Source organism: Chaetodon trifascialis, chromosome 15 (genome assembly GCF_039877785.1).
Source record: "Chaetodon trifascialis isolate fChaTrf1 chromosome 15, fChaTrf1.hap1, whole genome shotgun sequence".
Classification (NCBI taxonomy): Eukaryota; Metazoa; Chordata; class Actinopteri; order Chaetodontiformes; family Chaetodontidae; genus Chaetodon; species Chaetodon trifascialis.
The window spans coordinates 15,079,511-15,102,785 of NC_092070.1; the positions used below are offsets into that span (position 1 = coordinate 15,079,511).

A 23,275-nucleotide genomic window follows, 5' to 3' on the forward strand; every position below is an offset into this window, starting at 1 on the left:
CATGTTACAGCAAGGCTGAGACATTGACAAGTAATGACAGTCGCGCTGTCACATGATCCATTCTGTCTGTCTGTCTGTCTGTCTGTCTGTCTGTCTGTCTGTCTGTCTGTCTGTCTGTCTGTCTGTGAAAGCTTGGTTTGCATCAGTCGCTGTCACTAAAACACACCTGTGCACATGTCATGGATGCAGTGCAGCTCCTGGGCCAGCTGCAGATTCAGGCCTAGCGTAATGAAAAGCACTGTTAGCATTATCAAGAACATCTTATAATCAGGCATTATGCAGAAATAATGCAATCGGGCCATTATGGAGACATTTTAACAAATGTTTTACCACATTAGTCTTCCTCATCTGGACTCCCGATCAGGTCCTTGTAGTGTTTCTTCACCTCTGTAAGCTCCACTGAAACATCTTAAAAAGAAAAATGCCTTGTTTATGAGTGCGCTATAAATTACGCTGCTGGGAGTTTGTCGACATGTTCAATACAATAATCACAGTATTTTAAGTGATTATCATGTTTTCATTTTGATGCCTTCCCTTTACCTGGGAGTGAGTCACCATCTGTCTTGAGTGACAGCTCGATTGATTTCTGCAGTGTGTCCTCCAGCGTCTTCAGGATGTACTCCTAATTCAGCAACAAAATCATCATGAGTGACTCATACAGCCAAATACTGTGTTCAAGATTAGCTGAAAGCTGCATGGATTAACTGCTGAAATGGAGGTTCAGAGGGCTGCTCAGACAGGGAAAAACAGTTCATAGCTACATAAACTTTTTTATGTTTCTGTTTTAGCTGAATAATGATGTTGCATGTTTGTAACAGTGCCTGCAGTGTTTTAGTAGCAAAGCAGCTTTCAGGATGATGCATGTTTCACTAGAATAGAGAAAAGCCTTCATGTAAATGATGACAGAATAGTGGATAAAGATGTGCAGCAAACATCTTTTACTTTGTCATCGCTGTATGACAAACTGCAAAACATGACAAACCTTCAAGCATTTCAGCTGGCTCAACATAAAATCTTTGGCCTGCTCAAACATGGTGTCCTTTGAATAATGTACGTGCTTCTCAATAGCGCTCCTCATGTTTTCCAGTGAGCCTGGTCCTTTAAATCCTGCTGCATCTACAATAAAACAGAACATTTCTGCACAATCACAATGAATGTAAACATGTATTATTATGCTGTCAGGCTGCATGTGTCATGATCTTACTCTGATAGCATTCTTCCATGGTTTCCCCAATTGTCTCTGTCAGACTTCTGTAGATTGTCTTCTTATACTCTCGGATGGTTTTGTTGAGTATAGTCTTGGTTTTTTCTTCCTAAAGAAGAAACACAGATAAAGACATTTTGTAAATAAATTCAAGGTGATAGATATAAGCCTTTTTAGCTTGATAATGCACTCATGGACAGGACGCTATTAGTCTCGTCTTTTACCTCTGTCTGGAGAAATATCAGTTGCAGTTCGACATCTTTGTACTTTTCAATCAGCCTCTTTGTGCCAAGTGAAAATGTACTGATGACCCCGTTGAATGGTCCACATTCACGCTGATTCCTGAAACATGTTGACAAGTTGACATGTTTCAGAATGGCGGCACTGGACGTCAATAATGTCCTTTGTCTGTATGTATGATCTTACATAATTTGTATAAGTGTATAATGTAGAATCTATTGATTCCAGACACTCTGTGAAGTTTTAATCATTGGTCAACAAAGGGTTTTATGTTCTCAGGAAGTCATTTCTTACGGGAAGGTCTTCTTGAATTCCTCATCAATGCTGTCAGTCAAGTATGAAGCCAGCTTCGCATTGAGGTTTATTTGTTTCCTGTTTTTTGGTTTGTGGGTGCCGCCGTTCTCAACCACACACTTCAGTATCTTGTGAAAAGCATTACCTTTCATCCTTTTCTGAAACAGAACAGAAAACATGTGAAGACAGTTGTTATTCAGATTAAGAACCAAATCGTTGTTTTGATGTATTTCTAATTCAGATACGTACAGGCTTTAAGACAGACTCCATGTCTCTTTGACATGAGCTTTTTGATTTTTCAACCCCCTCACTGAGGCATTCTTCAAAGGCCTCATAAGCCTCTTCCATGGGTTTTCTGACTTTGTCCAGTTCACGCCTCATGTTTTCTTCAAGGTCTTTGCACACATCTACTTTTTTACCAGCCTGAAATGAAACAACACATTCAGCATTAAAAACATTGGAGATATAGTGCTGCCTACTTGTTGAAGACAGAATTTATTGGTTACTTATTCATGAAATTCTGTTGCTCAAGTCAGTTCAGAGAATCTACCTCGATGGCAAAAATTTCTTTAAATGTGACCACACGACAATATTTTTTTCACACAGCATTACCACATTTTCACTGGATTTAGGCAGAGTTTGCTTAAGCTTACTTATTTGTGATAAATATTATTTGTGTCTGTAAATATCAATGAACGAAGTGACTTAATCTCACCACGTCTCTGCAGCTGGCCCCTTGAATCAGAGAAAGAATCCCATGAGCTCCAGACACGTAGTTTAATGTCTCTGAGTGATTGTCATTGAGACCTTGAAGAAATTCCTGAAGTTTGGGTATTTCTGTAAAAAAGAACAGAAAAAGAACATAAGGGCGGCACGGTGGAGCAGCAGGTAGTGCGCGTGCCTCACAGCAAGAAGGTCGCCTGTTCGATCCCCGGGTCAGGCGGGCCTGTGTGAAGCTTGCATGCTCTTCCACGTGCATGTGTGGGTTCTCTCCGGGCACTCCGGCTTCCTCCCGCAGACCAAAAACATGCTCATTAGGTTAATTGGCAACCCAAAAATACTACCTTAGGTATGAGTGTGAGCGTCTATATATGTTGCCCTGCAATCAACTGGCGACCGGCTCAGGGTGTACCCCGCCCCTCACCCAATGACAGCTGGGATAGGCTCCAGCCCCCCGCAACCCCGAAAGGGATAGTCGGGTATAGACAACGGATGGATGGATGGATGTTTAACATAAACAAAAAACCAAAATATGTTTTGAGTGTTATTTACAAAGATCTGACATATGAAGACTTCACCCACCAGTTTCTTCTGGTGTGAGTCGTTTTTTCTTTAGAAAGTCTTTGGAGCTCACTGTGAACACTTTGAAACAGTCTTCGCTGAAATGTTTCTGAAAAAAAAAAAATGAAGGTTTTAAGGAAGCATTTCAATTGTAGACAGTATTTGTGTTTCCTGTCGATCTATAAAACTCACCTTAACCTTGAGCAGTCTGCTGAATTCTTTGTTCACTTCTTCCTTGGCTCGCATGTTCCTTTGAAATATGAGTGCACGAACAGCAGCTGCTGAACTGTAAGAAAAGATTTGCATCAAGTTGCACCTGGTACAGTATTTGGAGCATTTTCTTCTCACCTCTCAGAATAAAAGTCAAAATTTTCTTTTGTAAAACCTGTAACTGTTACTAATAACTCTAGCATTCATATTGGAAAGGGTAAAAGTTTGCAGGTCTTTCTGTTTTTGTTTCTGGAAACAAAGAATAATCTGATTTGGTTGTTATTATGATGAAAATAAATAAAGTTGGAAGCTTCTATTTTAGTTCATTGTCTTGAATTTATAAGCAGCTGTTGATTTCTAAAGGAATTTCCTTGGAGGAACTCCTCCAGTTACATCATTAATCATGTGATTACAAGAATTTCCCTAGAAATTACAGTTACAACAGTTCCTTCTAGGAAATTATATGAATTCTGGGGCCCATAAATTGGGGGGATTATCTGGAGTAACCAGGTCATGGAAAGAAACATTGCTGTTGTGTTTCTCAAATGTATTTTTGGACCGAGTGCCATCTAGTTCCATCATATTTGAGAGAGCTGATATCTAAAGAACTCGCAACTCTCACCAAAATAATCCTGATGGATAAAAAGCAGAAAAGGTGAGAAAAAAAAAAAAATTCTTGATTTTGGGGTGAACAGTAAGAATTTCCACAGCCAGTTAACTGCTGTTAAAAGACAGAAATGTTATTTTCTAATGTTTCATTTATTTTTTTGTGTGTGATCCCAAAACTGAGGTCTATACTGAACTATGAATTACACCTCTAATAGTATTTGTATGTTTGTGTTCACTCATGTTGTGTCGTGTCTATTCTGGCATCTTAAATCACTCACTGATCATCTGAATCTCCAATAAGATCAGACTTGGTGCAGATAAAGTGGATTTGCTGACACTCGCCACCATTTCCCATGAGGCTGCTGGCACTCTCCAAGATGTCCCAGGCTTCTTTCTCTGCTGCCGCTCGATTGATCTCAGTTACAACCCACAAGGTAGAACAACTTCCAACAAACTGAAGGGGTATAACAATGAGGTAATCATAAATTAATGGTCAGTGCTTTGTAATAACATGATGTAACAGTTTCCAGATGGCACAGTAAAGCAGAATAAACAGCAGTGAATATGAATGAATGACCTCTTTCCACATTTTATCTCTGCTCTTGTTCCGATCCCCATTTCCAGGAAGATCCACAAGTGTGACATGTTGGAGAAGTTCATTACGAGGCACCCTGACAGTCACACACTTCACCAGTGGCCAATACCTCCTCCTTACTTCTTTACTGTTGCTGTCTTTTGAGTCACTTCTTGTGTATTTGCCAAGTTTTGCAGATAGCTCTTCAGCCTGCAACAAACAACAAAAACTAAAGCAAAGGTGATTTTATTGATATGAACTTTCAAGTCAAGTCAGTGTTCATGGTCATGTCACCCTTAATGCATACCTGTCAATACTGTGATTTGAAAATCGGGGACATTTTTAGGTGCTCTGCCCTGGTCTGACCCCCCCATCCTTACCACTGTCAACATGCCCCTTACATTCAGACAAGGCTGCACACAGTGAATCCTAAAATCACTGCTGGGCAAATACTTTAAGATATAGGAGAGGGTGATTACAAAAACTACTGACAACATGAGGGTCAACCCCCGCCTCTCTCTACAGATAGATAGATAGATAGATAGATAGATAGATAGATAGATAGATAGATAGATAGATAGATAGATAGATAGATAGATAGATAGATAGATAGATAGATAGACACATTTTCCATTTTCCTCTTACTTACTGATTCACATGTCAAAGTCTTCTTCTTGGAAGGAAGAAATTCAGGAACTTCTTTGAAATATTTGCTGTCCATGAGGTTTTCAGGAGATTTGTCTTTCCATTCTTCTCCATACACAGCTGAAAGCTTTTCAGCTGTGTCACGATCATCACTGTCATCTTCCTGCTCATCTTCCTGATCATTTTCCTGATCTGCATTATCGTTAAAGAAAGTAGACGAGGACCAAAACTCCTCTTGCCACTCCTGTAAAATAGAATAATAGTTAATGTAATGTATCCAGAAACTGTAGTTTTGCAGCGATATCTTAACTTTTCAAATAGCTTCAGCTCGTTACCTCTTTTGTAATGAACTCAATTTCTGCCTCATACTTCGGGCTGTGCATGTTAGCCTCCACTTTGATTATGACTGAGGTACATGCACTGATGTCTCCAGAGGGCAGAAGATGCTTCTCTCCAATGATGGCATTTATCAACGAGCTTTTTCCAGCCCCAGTTTTACCAAAGACACCAACCAGCTCCCTTTTGTCTGTCTCCAAATCATTGATTTTCTCCCTGTTGTACAAGAGTTTAAATTGGGGTTAAATGATCGATTTTGGAAAATATACAAACACTGAAAGGAGGTGTCAAAATCAGGAAGAAGAGTCCGCAAATAGGCTACTTTTAAAGAAGATTTTATCAGTATTTTTACATTAGCAGTGGTTCTAATGATGACCGGTCCAGGGTGCACCCCGTTTCTCGCCCGTTGACAGCTGGGATAGGCTCCAGCCCCCCCGCAACCCCAAAATGGATAGGTGGTATAGAAAATGGATGGATGGATGGTTCTAATGACTATCTGTATGTGAAAGGGCTCACTGATGAACTTGTAATGATCAGTCCATCCATCCATCTCCAAATCCGTCATCTCTCCACCGTCATCCCTCCATCATTCCATCATTCACTCCCTCATCCTTCACTCCCCACTCCTTATCCCTTGACCTTCATCTCCTCATCCCTCAACCCTCATCCTAATGTATTACCATTCATCAGCTTTGCTCTCCTCCATCCATAATACGCATTAAACCATTTCAAATCTCCATCTTATTAGATAAAAATGTATCAATAATCAAGATTTGCTCTCCCCACCAAGTAATTCTTGTGTTTCCTTAGGACAACTCTGTGCCATAAGGGCAGTAAAACAACAAGAAACATCTGACTGTGTCAAAACATTTATTAAGTTCGCATTTGGTTTTGTGTACAGTTTTAGTCAATGTATTGATCCTAACTGTTTGATATGACTTCCTCTGCCCAGAAAATGTCCCTGTGTCACTTTCAGTATGTAGGTTGATAAAAAACATTGAGCAAGACCTTCAATTTACATCATATCAAGTGCTTCACATAATACTACTCCTGATTTGCAGTAAAGCTGCTTTTCAGTCTTTATTCTCAATGTGTTTCTAAAGATGCTAAAGAATGAAACTTATCTTACTTCACTTCACTTCACTTCGCTTCGCTTTACTTCACTTCACTTCACTTCACTTCACTTCACTTCACTTCACTTCACTTCACTTCACTTCACTGTGTTGTTTCCAAACATTGTCATGTGTAGGAATGAAAAAAACAAAACAAAACAAAACACAAAATCTCACTTTTGACCAAAATTATAACCAGCTCAACACTCCAGAGCAGTCTAAAATCTCTTAATGAGCCTGGCCTCTGGTCAGGAGTGGAACCACATCAACAACAACAACAACACAATTATGGAATATAGAAAACGTAATACTTACTTCAGGAACTTATTGAGCTTGTTGTCTTGTTTAGGTAGTCTACTTTGAACATGACTCATGATGATTTTCACATCAGACAGGATGATTCCTTCTGTTGAGAGTAAAAGTAAAAACCTGATGAGCAGAAACCATAAACCAGATTATTCACTCAGTAGTGATGCGCAATCAGGTGTCTTCTTACACAACAAAGGAGAAAAATAATGTGCAGCATGAGAGGAACTTATCTGCCACGTTAATGAAGGATGCCTCAGAGTGCATCTTCAGGCTTACATTATGGCCACTGACCAAAGGTAGTCTGGGTTTAAACCATCATCTAGTTAAAGGCCACGGTTACACTTTTTACTGATGCCTTCCAAGGTGTGGTACGGCTCGGCTCGGCTCGACTCGGCTCACTTGGAACGTGGAACCTTTGTTTGTTTGTTTGACAGTCAGCTAAGAATCCCCCCCGACATGCAGGGGGCACTATCATCATCATCCATGCCATATTAGGTTAAAATTGTTTAGAAAGTAATATAAATACCTGTGTATGACGCCAGTGTAGTGTCACATCGTCGTTTTGGAGTTGATGATTGCCTGCACTCAGCCTGTAGATCCAATTTTCTCTTCACTTGTTGCATTTTTTTTTTTTTTTTGAGAAATAAAAAAAGAGCCAAAAAGAAAGATATTGGTTTCTCTCACAATGTGAAAACTTGGTCACAATATAGTTAATTAAACCAAAATATTAGTGCCTTGAACACATCAATGAACACTGCATATAATCAATTAGTTACTGTGTATCTCACCTTTACCACTTGTGTTACTGGTGGATGGCGAAGCCTGAGGATGAACATGAATATTTGATATGATATTTGAATCTCATTATTTGTACTTAACTACCCTGAGACCCTTTAAAAAGTTGCACTAAACTAATCTTGAGTTTTGAGGAAAAGACAAGCTTAAGTCTGGAAAAAAAAAGGACAAAGTTAAAACAACAGAATTGGGCCATGCTAGCTCGTGACGTGGATATAGTCCACAGACAGAATGTGACCAGTGCAGACATCATGAAAGCGATCACGACTTTCATCAGAAAATCAAAGGGGCACCAACAGCTGCTGAGGCTAATATGAGAGAACGCACTGCCTGCTTGAATGAGGCTGAAGAACTCATTTCATCTGTAGAAGATACAATTAACAATGTGCAGATGAACGTTAAAGACCGTGAGGCCGAAATAAAGGCACTCGTGTCCAAAACAGATGACTGAGAGTGGAGAATCAGACATAACAACTCCAGAATAACAAGGAAAGGTTTCAGGTTGATGCATAGTGCACTTCTTGTATGCATTTAATGAATAAAGGCCTGAACAAACATCTTTACAGTTCACATCATGTTTGAATTTGTGTTTTCATGCAATCTGGGATGAGACTTTCAAACCTCTGAGGACTGGAGCAAATTAAAGGGCTAATAAGTGATCACAGCAGCATCCAGCAACAACACTGTGAACCAATGAGACACTTCTTCAGTCAAAGATGACTTTGTCTCAGGACACTTCAGTGCCTCAAGTGTGTCTGCATGAAGAATAGAGGAATGTTCACTGATTACATGCCTGAGAAATTCAGTGTCATCCTTACCTGAGCAGAGCCAGATGCTTCTCCATGCTCCTGCTGATGCTGCAGATAAAATACTTTTAAGTGCGAGATCATGTGAACTTTTGAGCAGACATTGAAAATATAGATGATCATAATAAATGCCTTAAATGTTATCTGTTTTTATGAAGCTTTATTCAGCTTACTTGAGGAGATAAAGTAACTGTTTCCTGATTTGTCGTGTTTTGCCCTTCCTGGTGACCAAAGAAAACACAATATTATATTAAAACCTGATGCTCCTGCAAATTATGAAAGTGTGTGTGTGTGTGTGTGTGTGTGTGTGTGTGTGTGTGTGTGTGTGTGTGTGTGTGTGTGTAAATAAGTCAGATTTATGAGACAAAATACAGTATTTGTGCAACATGTCTTCACAGTGCAAATCATTACCTGTAAAAGCTTGAGTCTCCCCTTGAATTTTGTCCTCAGTCCCACTTTTGGCAACAAGTTATCAATGTCATGATTATCAAGTTGGAGAAAACCTTCCTCGTCAATCCATTCATCTGTAATTTAAAAATATTCAGGTGAATCTTGGCCATTCTACAATGAGAATAAACTTCAGATTGCTGCAGCAATTTATCTGATAAGGAGTGAAAGAGGTGTGGGCTCCACTGCTTATTTGACTTTTTTAAGAGCATGACAGCCTCACACAGCTGATAACTTTATGAGCTGAGTGCATATTGATTTGACTGTATTTCATCTCTTGGTTACTTTTCAGTCTTGAGTTCAGTGCTGCTTGTGCTGAGATCCTCATCTCAAAGCTAATGCTCAGTGAGCGTCTCACCTCAATTCTCAGTGTTCTCAGATGCTAATGAACACCAGTTACTCTCAAATGAATGAAGCGTTCCTTCTAACTGTGAAAATGTACAAGACTTCAGTTGTGAGTGCTCTTGTACTTTTTGAACACAGACAGCAATTTGCAGAATTTATCAGCACTGATCCCTCCCATCATGGATATGTCAGCACTCTACTACAGAAACATGTTGCAGCATTTTTTCATATTTTGGTATTGCTAGGTCATATCAATATTGTATAATATCTATACCAACAGAGAAGCATGGTCATACTTTACCTTTAAATTTTTGTATGAACTCGGTGAGACCCCATTCAGTTAATTTGTTCCGAACAAAATCATCCATGACCAAATACAGCAACTGGAAGAGAAACAAATTATCATTGCCCTTTAGTCATTTGACATTTTAAGACAGTTCTCATCAATTACAGAAAGTTGAAGGAAGCAGAGCAAACGAACACCATCTTTCTTATCAATGTATTGTAACTGTTGTCTGCTGAAGGCCTTGACTTTATGACAGTGGGTCACAAATGCAGCACTGGAATCACTTTATTTTAACCTGATAAACAATGAAATATTATATTTGAAATATTAATATAAAGATATATTTATTCTTTTCATAATAATTATTGTTTTTTCCAGTTTCTCACAAAAAATGTCATGCGTCTCACAAATGCATGCACACCTGGAGGCATTGTTTATGAATCACAGTCCGCCATGAAATGTGTGCACATGGATCAGCCTCATATCCCGCCCTCGACATGACCGCATTCAACCACACAGTGCCATGCAAAAGTTGGGCTATTCTTGGTCAAAATTTCTGTTACTGTGAATAATGATGTAACCAAGAAATGACCTGATTTCCAAGCAGTATAAAGCTAAAGACCACACATTTCTTTTATAATTTCAAGCAAGATTACTTTTTTATTTCCATCTTTTATAGTTTCAAAATAACAAAAAGGAAGAGGACCAGAAGAAAAAGTCTGGGCTCCCTGCATGGTCAGTACTTAGCAACACTACTTTGACAAGTATCACAGTTTGTGAAGGCTTATTGTAGTCAGCTAAGAGGCTTTCAGTTCTTGTTTTTGAGGATTATCGCCCATTCTTCTTTTCATGCACTGCTCTTTTGAGGTCTATTCACAGGTGTTGGTGATATGAGGGCCATGGCAAAACCTTCAGCTTTCAGAGAGCTTTGTTTTCAATCAATTATTAATTTAACTATTTACAATCTCATAACTATCTACAATCTCATTGCACATTCGGTCTACTTGCACAACATTTTTTGCTGTTTTTTGCTGTAAATACTGTTTATATACTTAGTTATATTGTATTTTTATTATATTATTATGATATTATATAACATGTATTATATATTATAATACATATTATATAACTATAATTAGTTTTACTTTGTTATATTTTTATTTTCATTTCTATTCCTGTTTATTTATTTTTTTCTTTTTTATTCTTTTTCTAAATAATTGTGTATACACCCTGTGTTTGCTGTATGTTTAATTGCTATGGCAACAAAATCATTTCCCAAATTGGGATCAATAAAGAAACTGTCTAAGTCTAAGTCTAGATTTTAAACAGGGGTACACAGACTCTTGCATGTAAATGGTTAATGCAGAGCAGCTCCTGACTGCTAAGCAGATGGTATGTCACGTGGTACATTACTATTATTCATGGAAACCACAGAGAGGAGGGAAGTTTTCAGGCAGAAATCTTTTAGGGTGTGGTGGAGGCTACAAAAACTGCTGCGAGTAGCAACACGTTGCAAGTGTGTGGATATCTGTTCCATCAATTTTGACTTGAAAATATTATTAAAAATATGCACACTGTGTTATGCAATGATTTAATGCTGTTTAACGTAATAGTGGGTTTTGTCTTCCTTGTATTTGCACCTCGTCCCACCACTCGAAACACTTTCACTTTTGTCAAAACGAAAGAAAGAGAAAGAGGTTCAGCTTTTCATATTTTGTGGATTAAACAAAACATGTACATCATAATTAAAAATGCTCTTTGGAGATACATGAAAAGTTGGAATATATAAATATATACTGAATAAATAATAAATCTATATCATACAGCATTACCGGGTTATAAGAAGAAGAAGAAGAAGAAGAAGAAACATACTTTATTAATCACTAAATAAATCCCACAGTGTAAAATTAAAAAGACAACATAGTACAGTAACTTTCTCCATGATCTTACTGTTTAACTTAGAGTCTTTGTAATATGATCAGTTGTCAATTTAACACACTGATTCAAGTGTACTTACGTTTAGTTCCTCTTCAATGCCCGAACATCTGGCGCTTGATCTAACTTGCTCACGACTCTTTTATATTGTCTCCTCCTCTCTGCCCAGGAAGCACATTCAGCAAGATCAGTTCAAATCTAAATATGTTGCATAATCTGATGTCATGTTGCAACAAACACACCTCGCAGTCTTTAAAAGGCAGTGATGGAAGAACTCACTTAACTTGTAAAAATACTCTACAAGTTAAAGCTGCATTCATTCATCCTATTTAAACAAAAGTGTAAAAGTATTATCAGCAAAATGTCCCAAATGTTTTTTGGATTGGGGTTGTGTTGTATCAGTCACAGGAGCAGTTAATCTTTGGAACGAATTTTAGTTTTGATTCAGTTATTTCTTATGCATTGAGGTACATTTTTGGCGTGAGGGGTTGAGGTTTGGGGCTGCACGGTGGCGCAGCAGGTAGTGCGCGTGCCTCACAGCAAGAAGGTTGCCGGTTCGATCCCCGGGTCAGGCGGGGCCTTTCTGTGTGAAGTTTGCATGTTCTTCCCGTGCATGCGTGGGTTCTCTCCGGGTACTCCGGCTTCCTCCCACAGACCAAAAACATGCTCATTAGGTTAATTGATGACTCTAAATTCCGTAAGTCCGTAAGTGTGAGTGTGAATGTTTGTTTGTCCTTGCATGTGGCCCTGCAATCGGCTGGCGACCGGTTCAGGGTGTACCCCGCCTCTCGCCCATTGTAGCTGGGATAGGCTCCAGCCCCCCGCAACCCCGAAAGGGATAGGCCATTATAGATAATGGATGGATGGGTTGGGGCTTGAAGGAGGGTATGAAGAGCGTGCTTTCCATATAATCTGCACGCTAAGACGAGAACATCAGTCTTGAACCCGAGGTCCACTCTGAAGCCTCTGGCACCGCTGAATACACGTGACACTTTGACTCAAACATGAACTTGATTGAGGTTTATTTGCCAGTAAAACATATCAAATACATTTCTACATTTAGAACCAGTGGGAATGAAAACAAAACAGTTGTTCACTAAATAACTGAATGACTTATTTTCTGGTTTTTCCATTTCTCATATTTGAACACACACAGAAAGCTTTTTTTTTTTTCAGTAAGCAACAGTTTTGATTTCAAACATGAAAGCAAAGTCATTGAAATCCCAGAAAGCATCCCAATCAAGCAATACTAAAATCATTAACAAAAAAAAATCAAAACACGGAGAAAAAACATGAATGTATTTGAGAATAAAATCATTAAAAACTAAAAGTCTCTGGGACTTCATCACTGTGTAGAGGCTAAAACTAGTTCCATGAAAACCGCAATGTCCCTGCTGTGAATCTGACTGCCCTTCTCACATTTTCTAAACTTTCTCTCATGTTACAGCAAGGCTGAGACATTGACAAGTAATGACAGTCGCGCTGTCACATGATCCATTCTGTCTGTCTGTCTGTCTGTCTGTCTGTCTGTCTGTCTGTCTGTCTGTCTGTGAAAGCTTGGTTTGCATCAGTCGCTGTCACTAAAACACACCTGTGCACATGTCATGGATGCAGTGCAGCTCCTGGGCCAGCTGCAGATTCAGGCCTAGCGTAATGAAAAGCACTGTTAGCATTATCAAGAACATCTTATAATCAGGCATTATGCAGAAATAATGCAATCGGGCCATTATGGAGACATTTTAACAAATATTTTACCACATTAGTCTTGTTCATCTGGACTCCTGATCAGGTCCTTGTAGTGTTTCTTCACCTCTGCAAGCTCCACTGAAACATCTTAAAAAGAAACATGCCTTGTTTATGAGTGCGCTATAAATTACGCTGCTGGGAGTTTGTCGACATGTTCAATACAATAATCACAGTATTTTAAGTGATTATCATGTTTTCATTTTGATGCCTTCCCTTTACCTGGGAGTGAGTCACCATCTGTCTTGAGTGACAGCTCGATTGATTTCTGCAGTGTGTCCTCCAGCGTCTTCAGGATGTACTCCTAATTCAGCAACAAAATCATCATGAGTGACTCATACAGCCAAATACTGTGTTCAAGATTAGCTGAAAGCTGCATGGATTAACTGCTGAAATGGAGGTTCAGAGGGCTGCTCACACAAGGAAAAACAGTTCATAGCTACATCAGCTTTTGTATGTTTCTGTTATAGCTTAATAATGACATTGCATGTTTGTAACAGTGCCTGCAGTGTTTTAGTGGCAAAAGCAGCTTTTAGGATGATGCATGTTTCACTAAACCTTCAAGCATTTCAGCTGGCTCAACATAAAATCTTTGGCCTGCTCAAACATGGTGTCCTTTGAAGAATGTACGTGCTTCTCAATAGTGCTCCTCATGTTTTCCAGTGAGCCTGGTCCTTTAAATCCTGCTGCATCTACAATAAAACAGAACATTTCTGCACAATCACAATGAATGTAAACATGTATTATTATGCTATCAGGCTGCATGTGTCATGATCTTACTCTGATAGCATTCTTTCATAGTTTCCCCAATTGTCTCCGTCAGACTTCTGTAGATTGTCTTCTTATACTCTCGGATGGTTTTGTTGAGTATCATCTTGGTTTTTTCTTCCTACACAAGAAATACAGATAAACATATATTGTTCAAACAAAGTCAAAGTGATAGATTTAAACCTTTTTAGCTTGATAATGTACTCATGGATAGGAAGCTATTTGTCTCGTCTTTTACCTCTGTCTGGAGAAATATCAGCTGCAGTTCGACATCTTTGTACTTTTCAATCAGCCTCTTTGTGCCAAGTGAAAATGTACTGATGACCCCATTGAATGGTCCACATTTAATATGATTTCTGAAACATGTTAACAAGTTGACATGGACTCTCTGTAACAGAACAGAAAACATGTGAAGACAGTTGTTATTCAGATTAAGAACCAAATTGTTTTGATGTAATTCTAATTCAGATACGTACAGGATATAAGACAGACTTTACGTCTCTTTGACATGAGCTTTTTGATTTTTCAACCCCCTCACTGAGGCATTCTTCAAAGGCCTTATAAGCCTCTTCCATGGGTTTTCTGACTTTGTCCAGTTCACGCCTCATGTTTTCTTCAAGGTCTTAACCAGCCTGAAATGAAACAACACATTCAGCATTAACACCAATGAAGATACAGTGCTGCCTACTTGTTGAAGACAGTATTTATTGTTTATTTATTCATGAAATTCTCTTCTGCTGCGTCAGATACATCAGACTGGCACCGACTTGAGAACAGGCTGCACCATCTCAGTCATACTTTTTGCCCTTGCCATGAACATAATAGTCAAGTCAACAGAGGTGGAGTGCAGGGGACCCTTGACAAAATCAGGAGTATGCCAGCCCCCAATAAGAGCCTTTACAGATGACCTGACTGTCACTACCACATCTGTCCCATCAGTAGGTGGATTCTTCAAGGACTGGAGAAGCTCATCGCCTGGCAAGGATGAGCTTTAAGCCAGCAAAATCAAGGTCTCTAGTGCTCAAGAGGGGAAAAGAAGTGGACAAGTTCTGCTTCTCACTGTCTGGAGCCGCCATCCCATCCATCACAGAGCAGCCAGTCAAGAGCCTTGGAAAGTACTTTGATTGCACCCTCAAAGATTCTGTGTCCACCAAGGAAACCAGCAAAGAACTTGAGGACTTGCTGATTCAGGCTGACAAATCAGGTCTGGCAGGGAGGTTCAAGGCCTGGATTTACCAGCATTCCATCTTACCCTGGATCCTGTGGCCCCTGCTGGTGTACACAGTACCCATAACAACAGTCGAGGCCATGGAGAGAAACATCAGCATCTACCTGCATAGATGGCTTGGTCTAACGTGCAGTCTCTGCCCTGTATGACACCAGTAACATCCTGCAGCTCCCATTCAGCGGCCTCGCTGCAGAGTTCATGGTGACCAGAACATGGGAAGTCTTGCAGTACAGGGAATTCAGGGATCCGAAGGTGGCATCGGCTGGCATCCAGATGTGAACAGGCAGAAAATGGACGGCAGACAAAGCTCTGGAGGTGGCTGAGTCATGGCTGAGGCAGAAGGCATTGGTGGGGTCCATAGCCACAGGGCGTGTAGGAATTGGCTACGTCCCGGCAACCTGTTTGGACAGGGCTAAGGGCAAAGAATGACAACATCTTGTTCAGGAGGAAGTGCGGGCAGGCATGGAGGAAGAAGGAGCTAGCAGGATAGTGGGAATGAGGCAACAAGGAGCATGGACTAAATGGGAGAATGTTCTGTAACGAAAGATCACCAGGTCCAACATCTGGAAAGCAGACTTTCATCGCATCAAGTTCTTAGTCCAGGCTGTTTACAACATCCTAACAAGTCCAGCCAACCTTCACGTCTGGGGCAAAACAGAAACACCATCCTGTCCCCAGTGTCCACGACGGGGATCCCTGGAACACCTCCTCAGCAGCTGCCCAAAAGCCCTTGAAGATGGGCGCTATCACTGGTGCCATAAACAAGTGCTTAGGGCAGTTGCTGACAGCATAGCCATCAACACCATCAAGGGCCACCAAGGGAGAGAAGCCCAACACTCAACCACAGGCGAAGTCTGGCCTCCTCACCTCCGCCCCTGACTGGCAACTGGAAGTGGATGCGGCAAACAGCTAAAGATCCCAGCCAGGATAACATCTACACGGCTCCGACCAGACATGATTGTCGTGTCAGATTCCAACAAGCAGTTGATCTTTTTAGAGCTCACAGTACCCTGGGAAAAGCGTATGGATGATGTCAACGAGAGGAAGTATGCCAAGTACCAGGAGCTGGTGGACGAGAGCATGAGGCAAGGCTGGAAAACTCGCTGTGAACCTCTGGAGGTGGGCTGCCGAGGATTTGCAGGGTGCTCCCTCTGCAAAGTACTCACAGTGCTGGGCAAAGTGGAAGGCAAAGAGGAAGGCCATCAGGTCTGCAACTGAAGCTGCAGAAAAAGCCATAAGGTGGCTATGGATCAAGAGGACAGATCTGTGGCAAACGCTGCTGGGACACAGGCCGGGATCTCATCAACCCCGGTCGAGTCGCCTGGGAGAGGGTGGATGTTGAAAGACCTGAAACACCCAATGACCCCAGGTTACATCACTGATGATGTGTCCCAGCGCATCCACAAGATGTTGCTCAAGTATGAAAAATTCAGAGAATCTACTTTGATGGCCAACATTTTGTTAAATGTGACAACACTACAATATTTTTTTATTGTTTGCTTAAGAGTTTGCTTAAGCTTACTTATTTGTGATAAATATTATTTGTTTCCGTAAATATCAATGAAAGAAGTGACTTTGTTGTGGTCCTTTTTTCTGTTGTGTGTTTTTTGCTCCCACTGATTCTCTCTCTCTCTCCTGAAGTGCGAGTGACGGGGGGCGAAGTGATCTCCTGGAGCGCAGGTTCTCCTGGCACACCTGCAGCTTGTTCTATCTAATCATCCGGCTTCATAAACCACCCTCTCGTAGTCTCCAGTGCCGGATTATTCTCTCTGTTTATCGCACGTGTGCGCTGCTTGAGATCATCTGCCCCTTGTCATGAGTAAATCTCCAGAAGACTGTTCTCTCGAGTTTTTGGTTTTGTGTTAGATATCTTAGTTGTATTTTTGGTCTTGGCTTTTTCCCTTGAAGGTGATTTTCTGTTTAGAGTTTTGGTTGGAACTTTTGCCTGTGAGTATTTCTGTTGTTACTTTGTTCCATCAGTCGTTCCTTAAGAACTGATTTTCTGTTGTTACTTTGTTCCATCAGTCGTTCCTTAAGAACTGATTTTTTGTTTTGTTTTGTTGTTTTTGTTTGTTGTTCTGCTACACTCTGCTACTGGGTCCCGGTGTCCTTTGTTTGGCCGTAACAGACTTATTCTTACCACATCTCTGCAGCTGGCCCCTTGAATCAGAGAAAGAATCCAATGAGCTCCAGACACGTAGTTTAATGTCTCCGAGTGACTGTCATTGAGACGTTGCAGAAATTCCTGAAGTTTGGGTATTTCTGTAAAAACAGTACAGTTTGCAGCTTACATATTTGAACATAAATATCAGCATCACTTTAGTCATTCCTATTTGAATAAAATTTTTGAATATAAACTAAAACAAAATATGTTTTGAGTGTTATTTACAAAGAGCTGACATATGAAGACTTCACCCACCAGTTTCTTCTGGTGTGAGGTGTTTTTTCTTTAGAAACTCTTTGGAGCTCACTGTGAACACTTTGAAACAGTCATTACTGAAATGTTTCTGAAAAAAAAAAAAAAAAAAGGTTTCAAGGAAGCATTTCAGTTGTAGACAGTATTTGTGTTCAAGTTTCCGTCAATCTATGAGACTCACCTTAATCTTGAGCAGTCTGCTGAATTCGTTGTTCACTTCTTCCTTGGCTTGTATGTTCCTTTGAAATATGAGAACACCAACAGCAGCTGCTGAACTGTAAGAATTGATTTGCATCAAGTTTCACTTCATGCAAAATTGGCGGGATTATCTGGAGTAACCAGGTCATGGAAAGAAACATTGCGGTTGTGTTTTTCGCATGTATTTTTAGTCCTTTCAACCAAGTGCCATCTAGTTCCATCATATTTGAAAGAGGGCATTCATATCTACAGCGGATATCTAAATAACTTACAACTCTAACATAAATAATCTTGATGGATAAAAAGCACTACAGGGAGGAAGACAATAATTATTCTTGATTTTGGGGTGAACTGTTACTGCTTTTAACTGCTGTTGAATGTTGCATTTTTCGAAATAAATGATAGAAATGTTTTTTTTCTAATGTTTCATTTCCTTTCTTGTGTGTGATCCCAAAACTACTACTATACTCAAATACGAATTTATATCTCTAATAGTATTTGTATTAGTGCTGTCAAAAATATGGCGTTATTAACGCGTTAACGCAAATCAATTTTAACGGCGTCATTTTTTTTATTGCGCGATTAACGTTCTTTGTGACCTAGTGAACTTGTAGTTTTTTATGAGCTGTGGCCACTGCTAGTAACGTTACAAAAACTACAGGATCCGATTGTAAACCGGAAACAAAACAATGGGAATGCCCCACGCATGTTTTGGTCTTGACTGCTCGCTAGCTGTGAAAGTGTAGGCTAGTGATGGGCACGCCAGTTCTTTTAGATGTACCGAATCACTAGAATCAGTTCACTAGAAAGATTCGTTCAAAAGATTCGTTCACTGAATCACCGAATCATTCAGTGCTTGGCAGGAGGAGCCTGCGACTCCTGAATTGATATACGGCTCAACGGTTCAGGTTTCAGTTCAGTTCACAGCTTCCAGGACTGGGAGACGAGAGTGTTGTGACTGCGTTGCTTTGACAAACACATTTGTAAATATAAAACTCGTTTATAAATCATGATGTTTTAAGTGTTCTGTCCTATGGTATGCTATTTAACTGGTCTACTTGGCAAATTGGGCTCAGTGAGTGATCCGTTCACTGAACGTATACCCCACAGTACATTCAGTGAAGGATTCACACTGAATATGCACTGTTCCCTCGCAAATTGTCGCAATGAGATGATCAGACAGTCACGCATTTTCTCAAACTGCGGGTTTTATACACGACTTGTTACATGCTGTGTCCTACTGTACATGAGTTGTACAGTAGGACACAGCATGTTTAGCAGAGTTTGAAAAAAAGTTAGTTTTCTCCGAGGTACACTTAAACACAACACACCCCTATCTCCCTCCATCGGTCCTGCCTAGTGCCTGCTACAGCTGGTGAGTCTCACTCTCTTCTCATTACTGCCAGCCTAACGTTTTAACGTTTTTTTACGGAAACTAAATCTGTTAAAAGAACGGGGAACAACGGTCGCCATGAAAGTGTTGATAAGCCTCTGGTGAATAAACAGAAGAGCATTATAGTCTGACTGCATATGTTCAGAGGAAACTGTGACATTTATGCGATTAATCGCGATTAAATATTTTAATCGACAGCACTAATTTGTATGTTTGTGTTGTGTCTATTCTGGCATCTTAAATCACTCACTGATCATCTGAATCTCCAATAAGATCAGACTTGGTGCAGATAAAGTGGATTTGCTGACACTTGCCACCATTTCCCATGAGGCTGCTGGCACTTTCCAAGATGTACCAGGGTTCTTTCTCTGCTGCCGCTTGATTGATGTCAGTCACAACCCACACGGTAGAACAACGTCCAACAAACTGAAGGGGTATAACAATGAGGTAATCATAAATTAATGGTCAGTGCTTTGTAATAACATGATGTAACAGTTTCCAGATGGCACAGTAAAGCAGAATAAACAGCAGTGAATATGAATGAATGACCTCTTTCCACATTTTATCTCTGCTCTTGTTCCGGTCCCCATTTCCAGGAAGATCCACAAGTGTGACATGTTGGAGAAGATCATTACGAGGCACCCTCACAGTCACACACTTCACCAGCGGCCAATACCTCCTCCTTACTTCTTTACTGTTGCTGTCTTTTGAGTCACTTCTTGTGTATTTGCCAAGTTTTGCAGATAGCTCTTCGGCCTGCAACAAACAACAAATAAAATTAAGGCAGAGGCAATTTTATTGATATGAACATTCAAGTCAAGTCAGTGTTCATGGTCATGCCCCTTACATTTAGACAAGACTACACACAGTGAATCCTAAAATCACTGCTGGGCAAATACTTGCTTTAAGATATAGGAGAGGGTGATTACAAAAATGGATGGGAAAGATAGTATAATCAATTAGGTATTTTTTTTTAGAAAAAGTAACTCTGAACAACATTGCTCTTTATTAAGTAGGTACTCCATCCCTCAGACATTCAGCTGTCTTCTTGTTTTACTGGCGTGTGCTGTCTGAATGAATGACTCCTCGTCAATAGATGTGACAACTGACGCTCAACAAACTGCTACTGCAGGAGGGGAACGCAGAAAACATCAAATAGGCAGTTATGCCTACTGACAACATGAGAGTCGACCCCCATGTCTCTCTATAGATAGATAGATAGATAGATAGATAGATAGATAGATAGATAGATAGATAGATAGATAGATAGATAGATAGATAGATAGACAGACACATTTTCCATTTTCCTCTTACTTACTGATTCACATGTCAAAGTCTTCTTCTTGGAAGGAAGAAATTCAGGAACGTCTTTGAAATATTTGCTGTCCATGAGGTTTTCAGGGGATTTGTCTTTCCATTCTTCTCCATACACAGCTGAAAGCTTTTCAGCTGTGTCACGATCATCACTGTCATCTTCCTGCTCATTTTCCTGATCTGCATTATCGTTAAAGAAATAAGATGAGGACCACAACTCCTCTTGCCAGTCCTGGAAAATAAAATAATAATTATGTTTAACTTGGTACAGTATCATTAAACTGCATGTAATGTATGCAGAAAGTGTAGTTTTGCAGCGATATCTTGACTTTTCAAATAGCTTCAGCTCGTTACCTCTTTTGTAATGAACTCAATTTCTGCCTCATACTTCGGGCTGTGCATGTTAGCCTCCACTTTGATTATGACTGAGGTACATCCACTGATGTCTCCAGACGGCAGAAGATTCTTCTCTCCAATGATGGCATTTATCAACGAGCTTTTTCCAGCCCCAGTTTTACCAAAGACACCAACCAGCTCCCTCTTGTCTGTCTCCAAATCATTGATTATATCCCTGATGTACAAGAGTTTAAATACATTCGATTTTGGAAATATACAAACACTGAAAGAAGGTGTCAAAATCAGGAAGAGGAGTACACAAACAGACTACTTAAGCACATTTAAAGAAGATTTTATCAGTATTTTTACATTAGCAATGGTTCTAATGACTATTTGTATGTGAAAGGGCTCATTGATGAGCTAGTAATGATACCACACAGAATTATCTCTTGATAAGCAGCTGTTAGCAGTACAGCTGGTGAACATGGTGAATTTAGCGGTTACACAGTCAGATATTGATGGAGAATCAGAATGAAAGCTAAAGCTGCTTCATATCTCCTGGATGTGAAAACAGGCAACTGTTTGCTGATAGCTTTGCATATCAACTTAAAAGGTGATAATGTTGTGTTGTTGCAGGTTTAAATACAGGTGTTATCCAAGAAGAAACACACGAAAAATCAGTAAATGTTCACATACTTTGATATGATTAGTTTGATAACTGGGTTCAGGAACAAAGACCACGCCCCAAACACATCCCACTTCCGCACAAGTATTTAAGATCACCTGATTCATTCATTTCCCCTTCCACTCTGTCTTTTAACCCCCTTCTTCTTTGTCTTTCCCTTGTCTCTTGCTTGAATACACAAACTCGGGGCTTTCACTGAAATCTGAGAACATATGAAGGGCCTCAAGTCCGCCTCAAGTCCCCCGGTTCATCCCATCCATCCATCCATCCATCCATCCATCCATCCATCCATCCATCCATCCATCCATCCATCCATCCATCCATCCATCCATCCATCTCCTAATCCGTCATCTCTCTACCATCATCCCTTCACCATTCACTCCATCGTCAATCACATCTCATCCCTTCATCCCCTCATCCCTCACCCCTTATCCCTTGACCTTCATCTTTTTTGACGAAAATTAAGACTGGCTCAACACTACAGAACAGTCTAAAATCTTTTAGTGAGCCTGGCCTCTGGTCAGGAGTGGAACCACGTCCAAAAAACAACAACGATTATGGAATATGGAAAACTTAATACTTACGTCAGGAACATATTGAACTTGTTGTCTCGTTTAGGTAGTCTCCTTTGAACATGACTCATGATGTTTTTCACATCAGACAGGATGATTCCTTCTGTCAAGAGTAAAAGTAAAAACCTGATGAGCAGGAACCATAAACCAGTTTATTCACTCAGCAGTGATGCACAATCAGGTGTCTTCTTGTACAAAAAAGGAGAAAAATAATGTGCAGCATGAGGAACTTATCTGCCACGTTAATGAAGGATGCCTCAGAGTGCATCTTCAGACTTACATTATGGCCACTGACCAAAGGTAGTCTGGGTTTAAACCATCATCTAGTTAAAGGCCATGGTTACGTTTTTTACTGATGCCTCACTTCCAATGTGTGGTATGGCTCTGCTCGGCTTGGGTCCCTTGGAGCCTTTTATTTGTTTGAGCCGAGCCGTACCATGCAGTGGAAATGAGGCTTTGTTGTTGCTATGGATACCTGTAGCTTAATACAAAGTGATGGCATACATAACATGCATGCTGTTGACAGTTTACAGACCCCAGCCAGCCAATGAATAAATATTTTCTGTGGCCAAGATAAAGAAACAGACATTTCCGATACAAGTCAAAATGTCATTAAATAAAAGTTTTAATGCCATATTAGTTTGAAATTGTTTAGAAAGTAATATAAATACCTATGTATGACGCCAGTGTAGTGCCACATCGTCGTTTTGTTGTTAGTGATTGCAATTTGCTGGACTCACCCTGTAGATCCAACTTTCTCTTTCCTTGTTGCATTTTTTTTTAATATAAATAAAAAAAGGGGCCAAAAAGAAAGGTTTTGGTTTCTCTCACAATATGAAAACTTGGTCACAATATAGTTAATTAAACCAAAATATTAGTGCTTTGAACACATTAATGAACACTGCATATAATCAAGATACTGTGTATCTTACCTTTACCACGTGTTACTGGTGGATGGCGAAGCCTGCGGATGAACATGAATATTTGATTCTTAAAAAATATATTTGATGAAGAAATGATATTCAGGGTACGTTTGGATTGGAAACCTGAGTGATCACTTCTTCTCTATCAATAACAATTTCATTATTTGTACTTAACCACCCTGAGACCCTTTAAAAAGTTGTACTAAACTAATCTTGAGTTTTGAGGAAAAGACAAGCTTAAGTCTGGAAAAAAAGGACAAAGTTAAAACAA

General features: G+C 39.9%; 1 protein-coding gene and 1 pseudogene across 1 annotated transcript; both read right to left on the reverse strand.

Moving 5' to 3' along the window:
- Positions 1 to 131: 131 nt before the first annotated feature.
- Positions 132 to 11,614, reverse strand: LOC139344183 (nuclear GTPase SLIP-GC-like). The gene is made up of 23 exons (XM_070982174.1): positions 11,511 to 11,614; positions 9,509 to 9,590; positions 8,827 to 8,939; positions 8,589 to 8,636; positions 8,428 to 8,466; positions 7,603 to 7,636; positions 7,341 to 7,427; positions 6,821 to 6,911; positions 5,393 to 5,609; positions 5,062 to 5,301; positions 4,416 to 4,622; positions 4,117 to 4,292; positions 3,212 to 3,305; positions 3,041 to 3,128; positions 2,454 to 2,575; positions 1,988 to 2,161; positions 1,739 to 1,896; positions 1,429 to 1,546; positions 1,205 to 1,313; positions 983 to 1,116; positions 541 to 622; positions 331 to 408; positions 132 to 220 (listed from the first exon to the last, which is right to left on the reverse strand). Exons 2-22 carry the CDS (start codon positions 9,573 to 9,575, stop codon positions 335 to 337), a joined length of 2,472 nt encoding a protein of 823 aa, XP_070838275.1. The 5' UTR covers positions 9,576 to 9,590; positions 11,511 to 11,614; the 3' UTR covers positions 132 to 220; positions 331 to 334.
- A 1,370-nt stretch (positions 11,615 to 12,984) lies between these two features.
- LOC139344185 (nuclear GTPase SLIP-GC-like) lies at positions 12,985 to 22,874 on the reverse strand (annotated as a pseudogene).
- Positions 22,875 to 23,275: the final 401 nt, after the last annotated feature.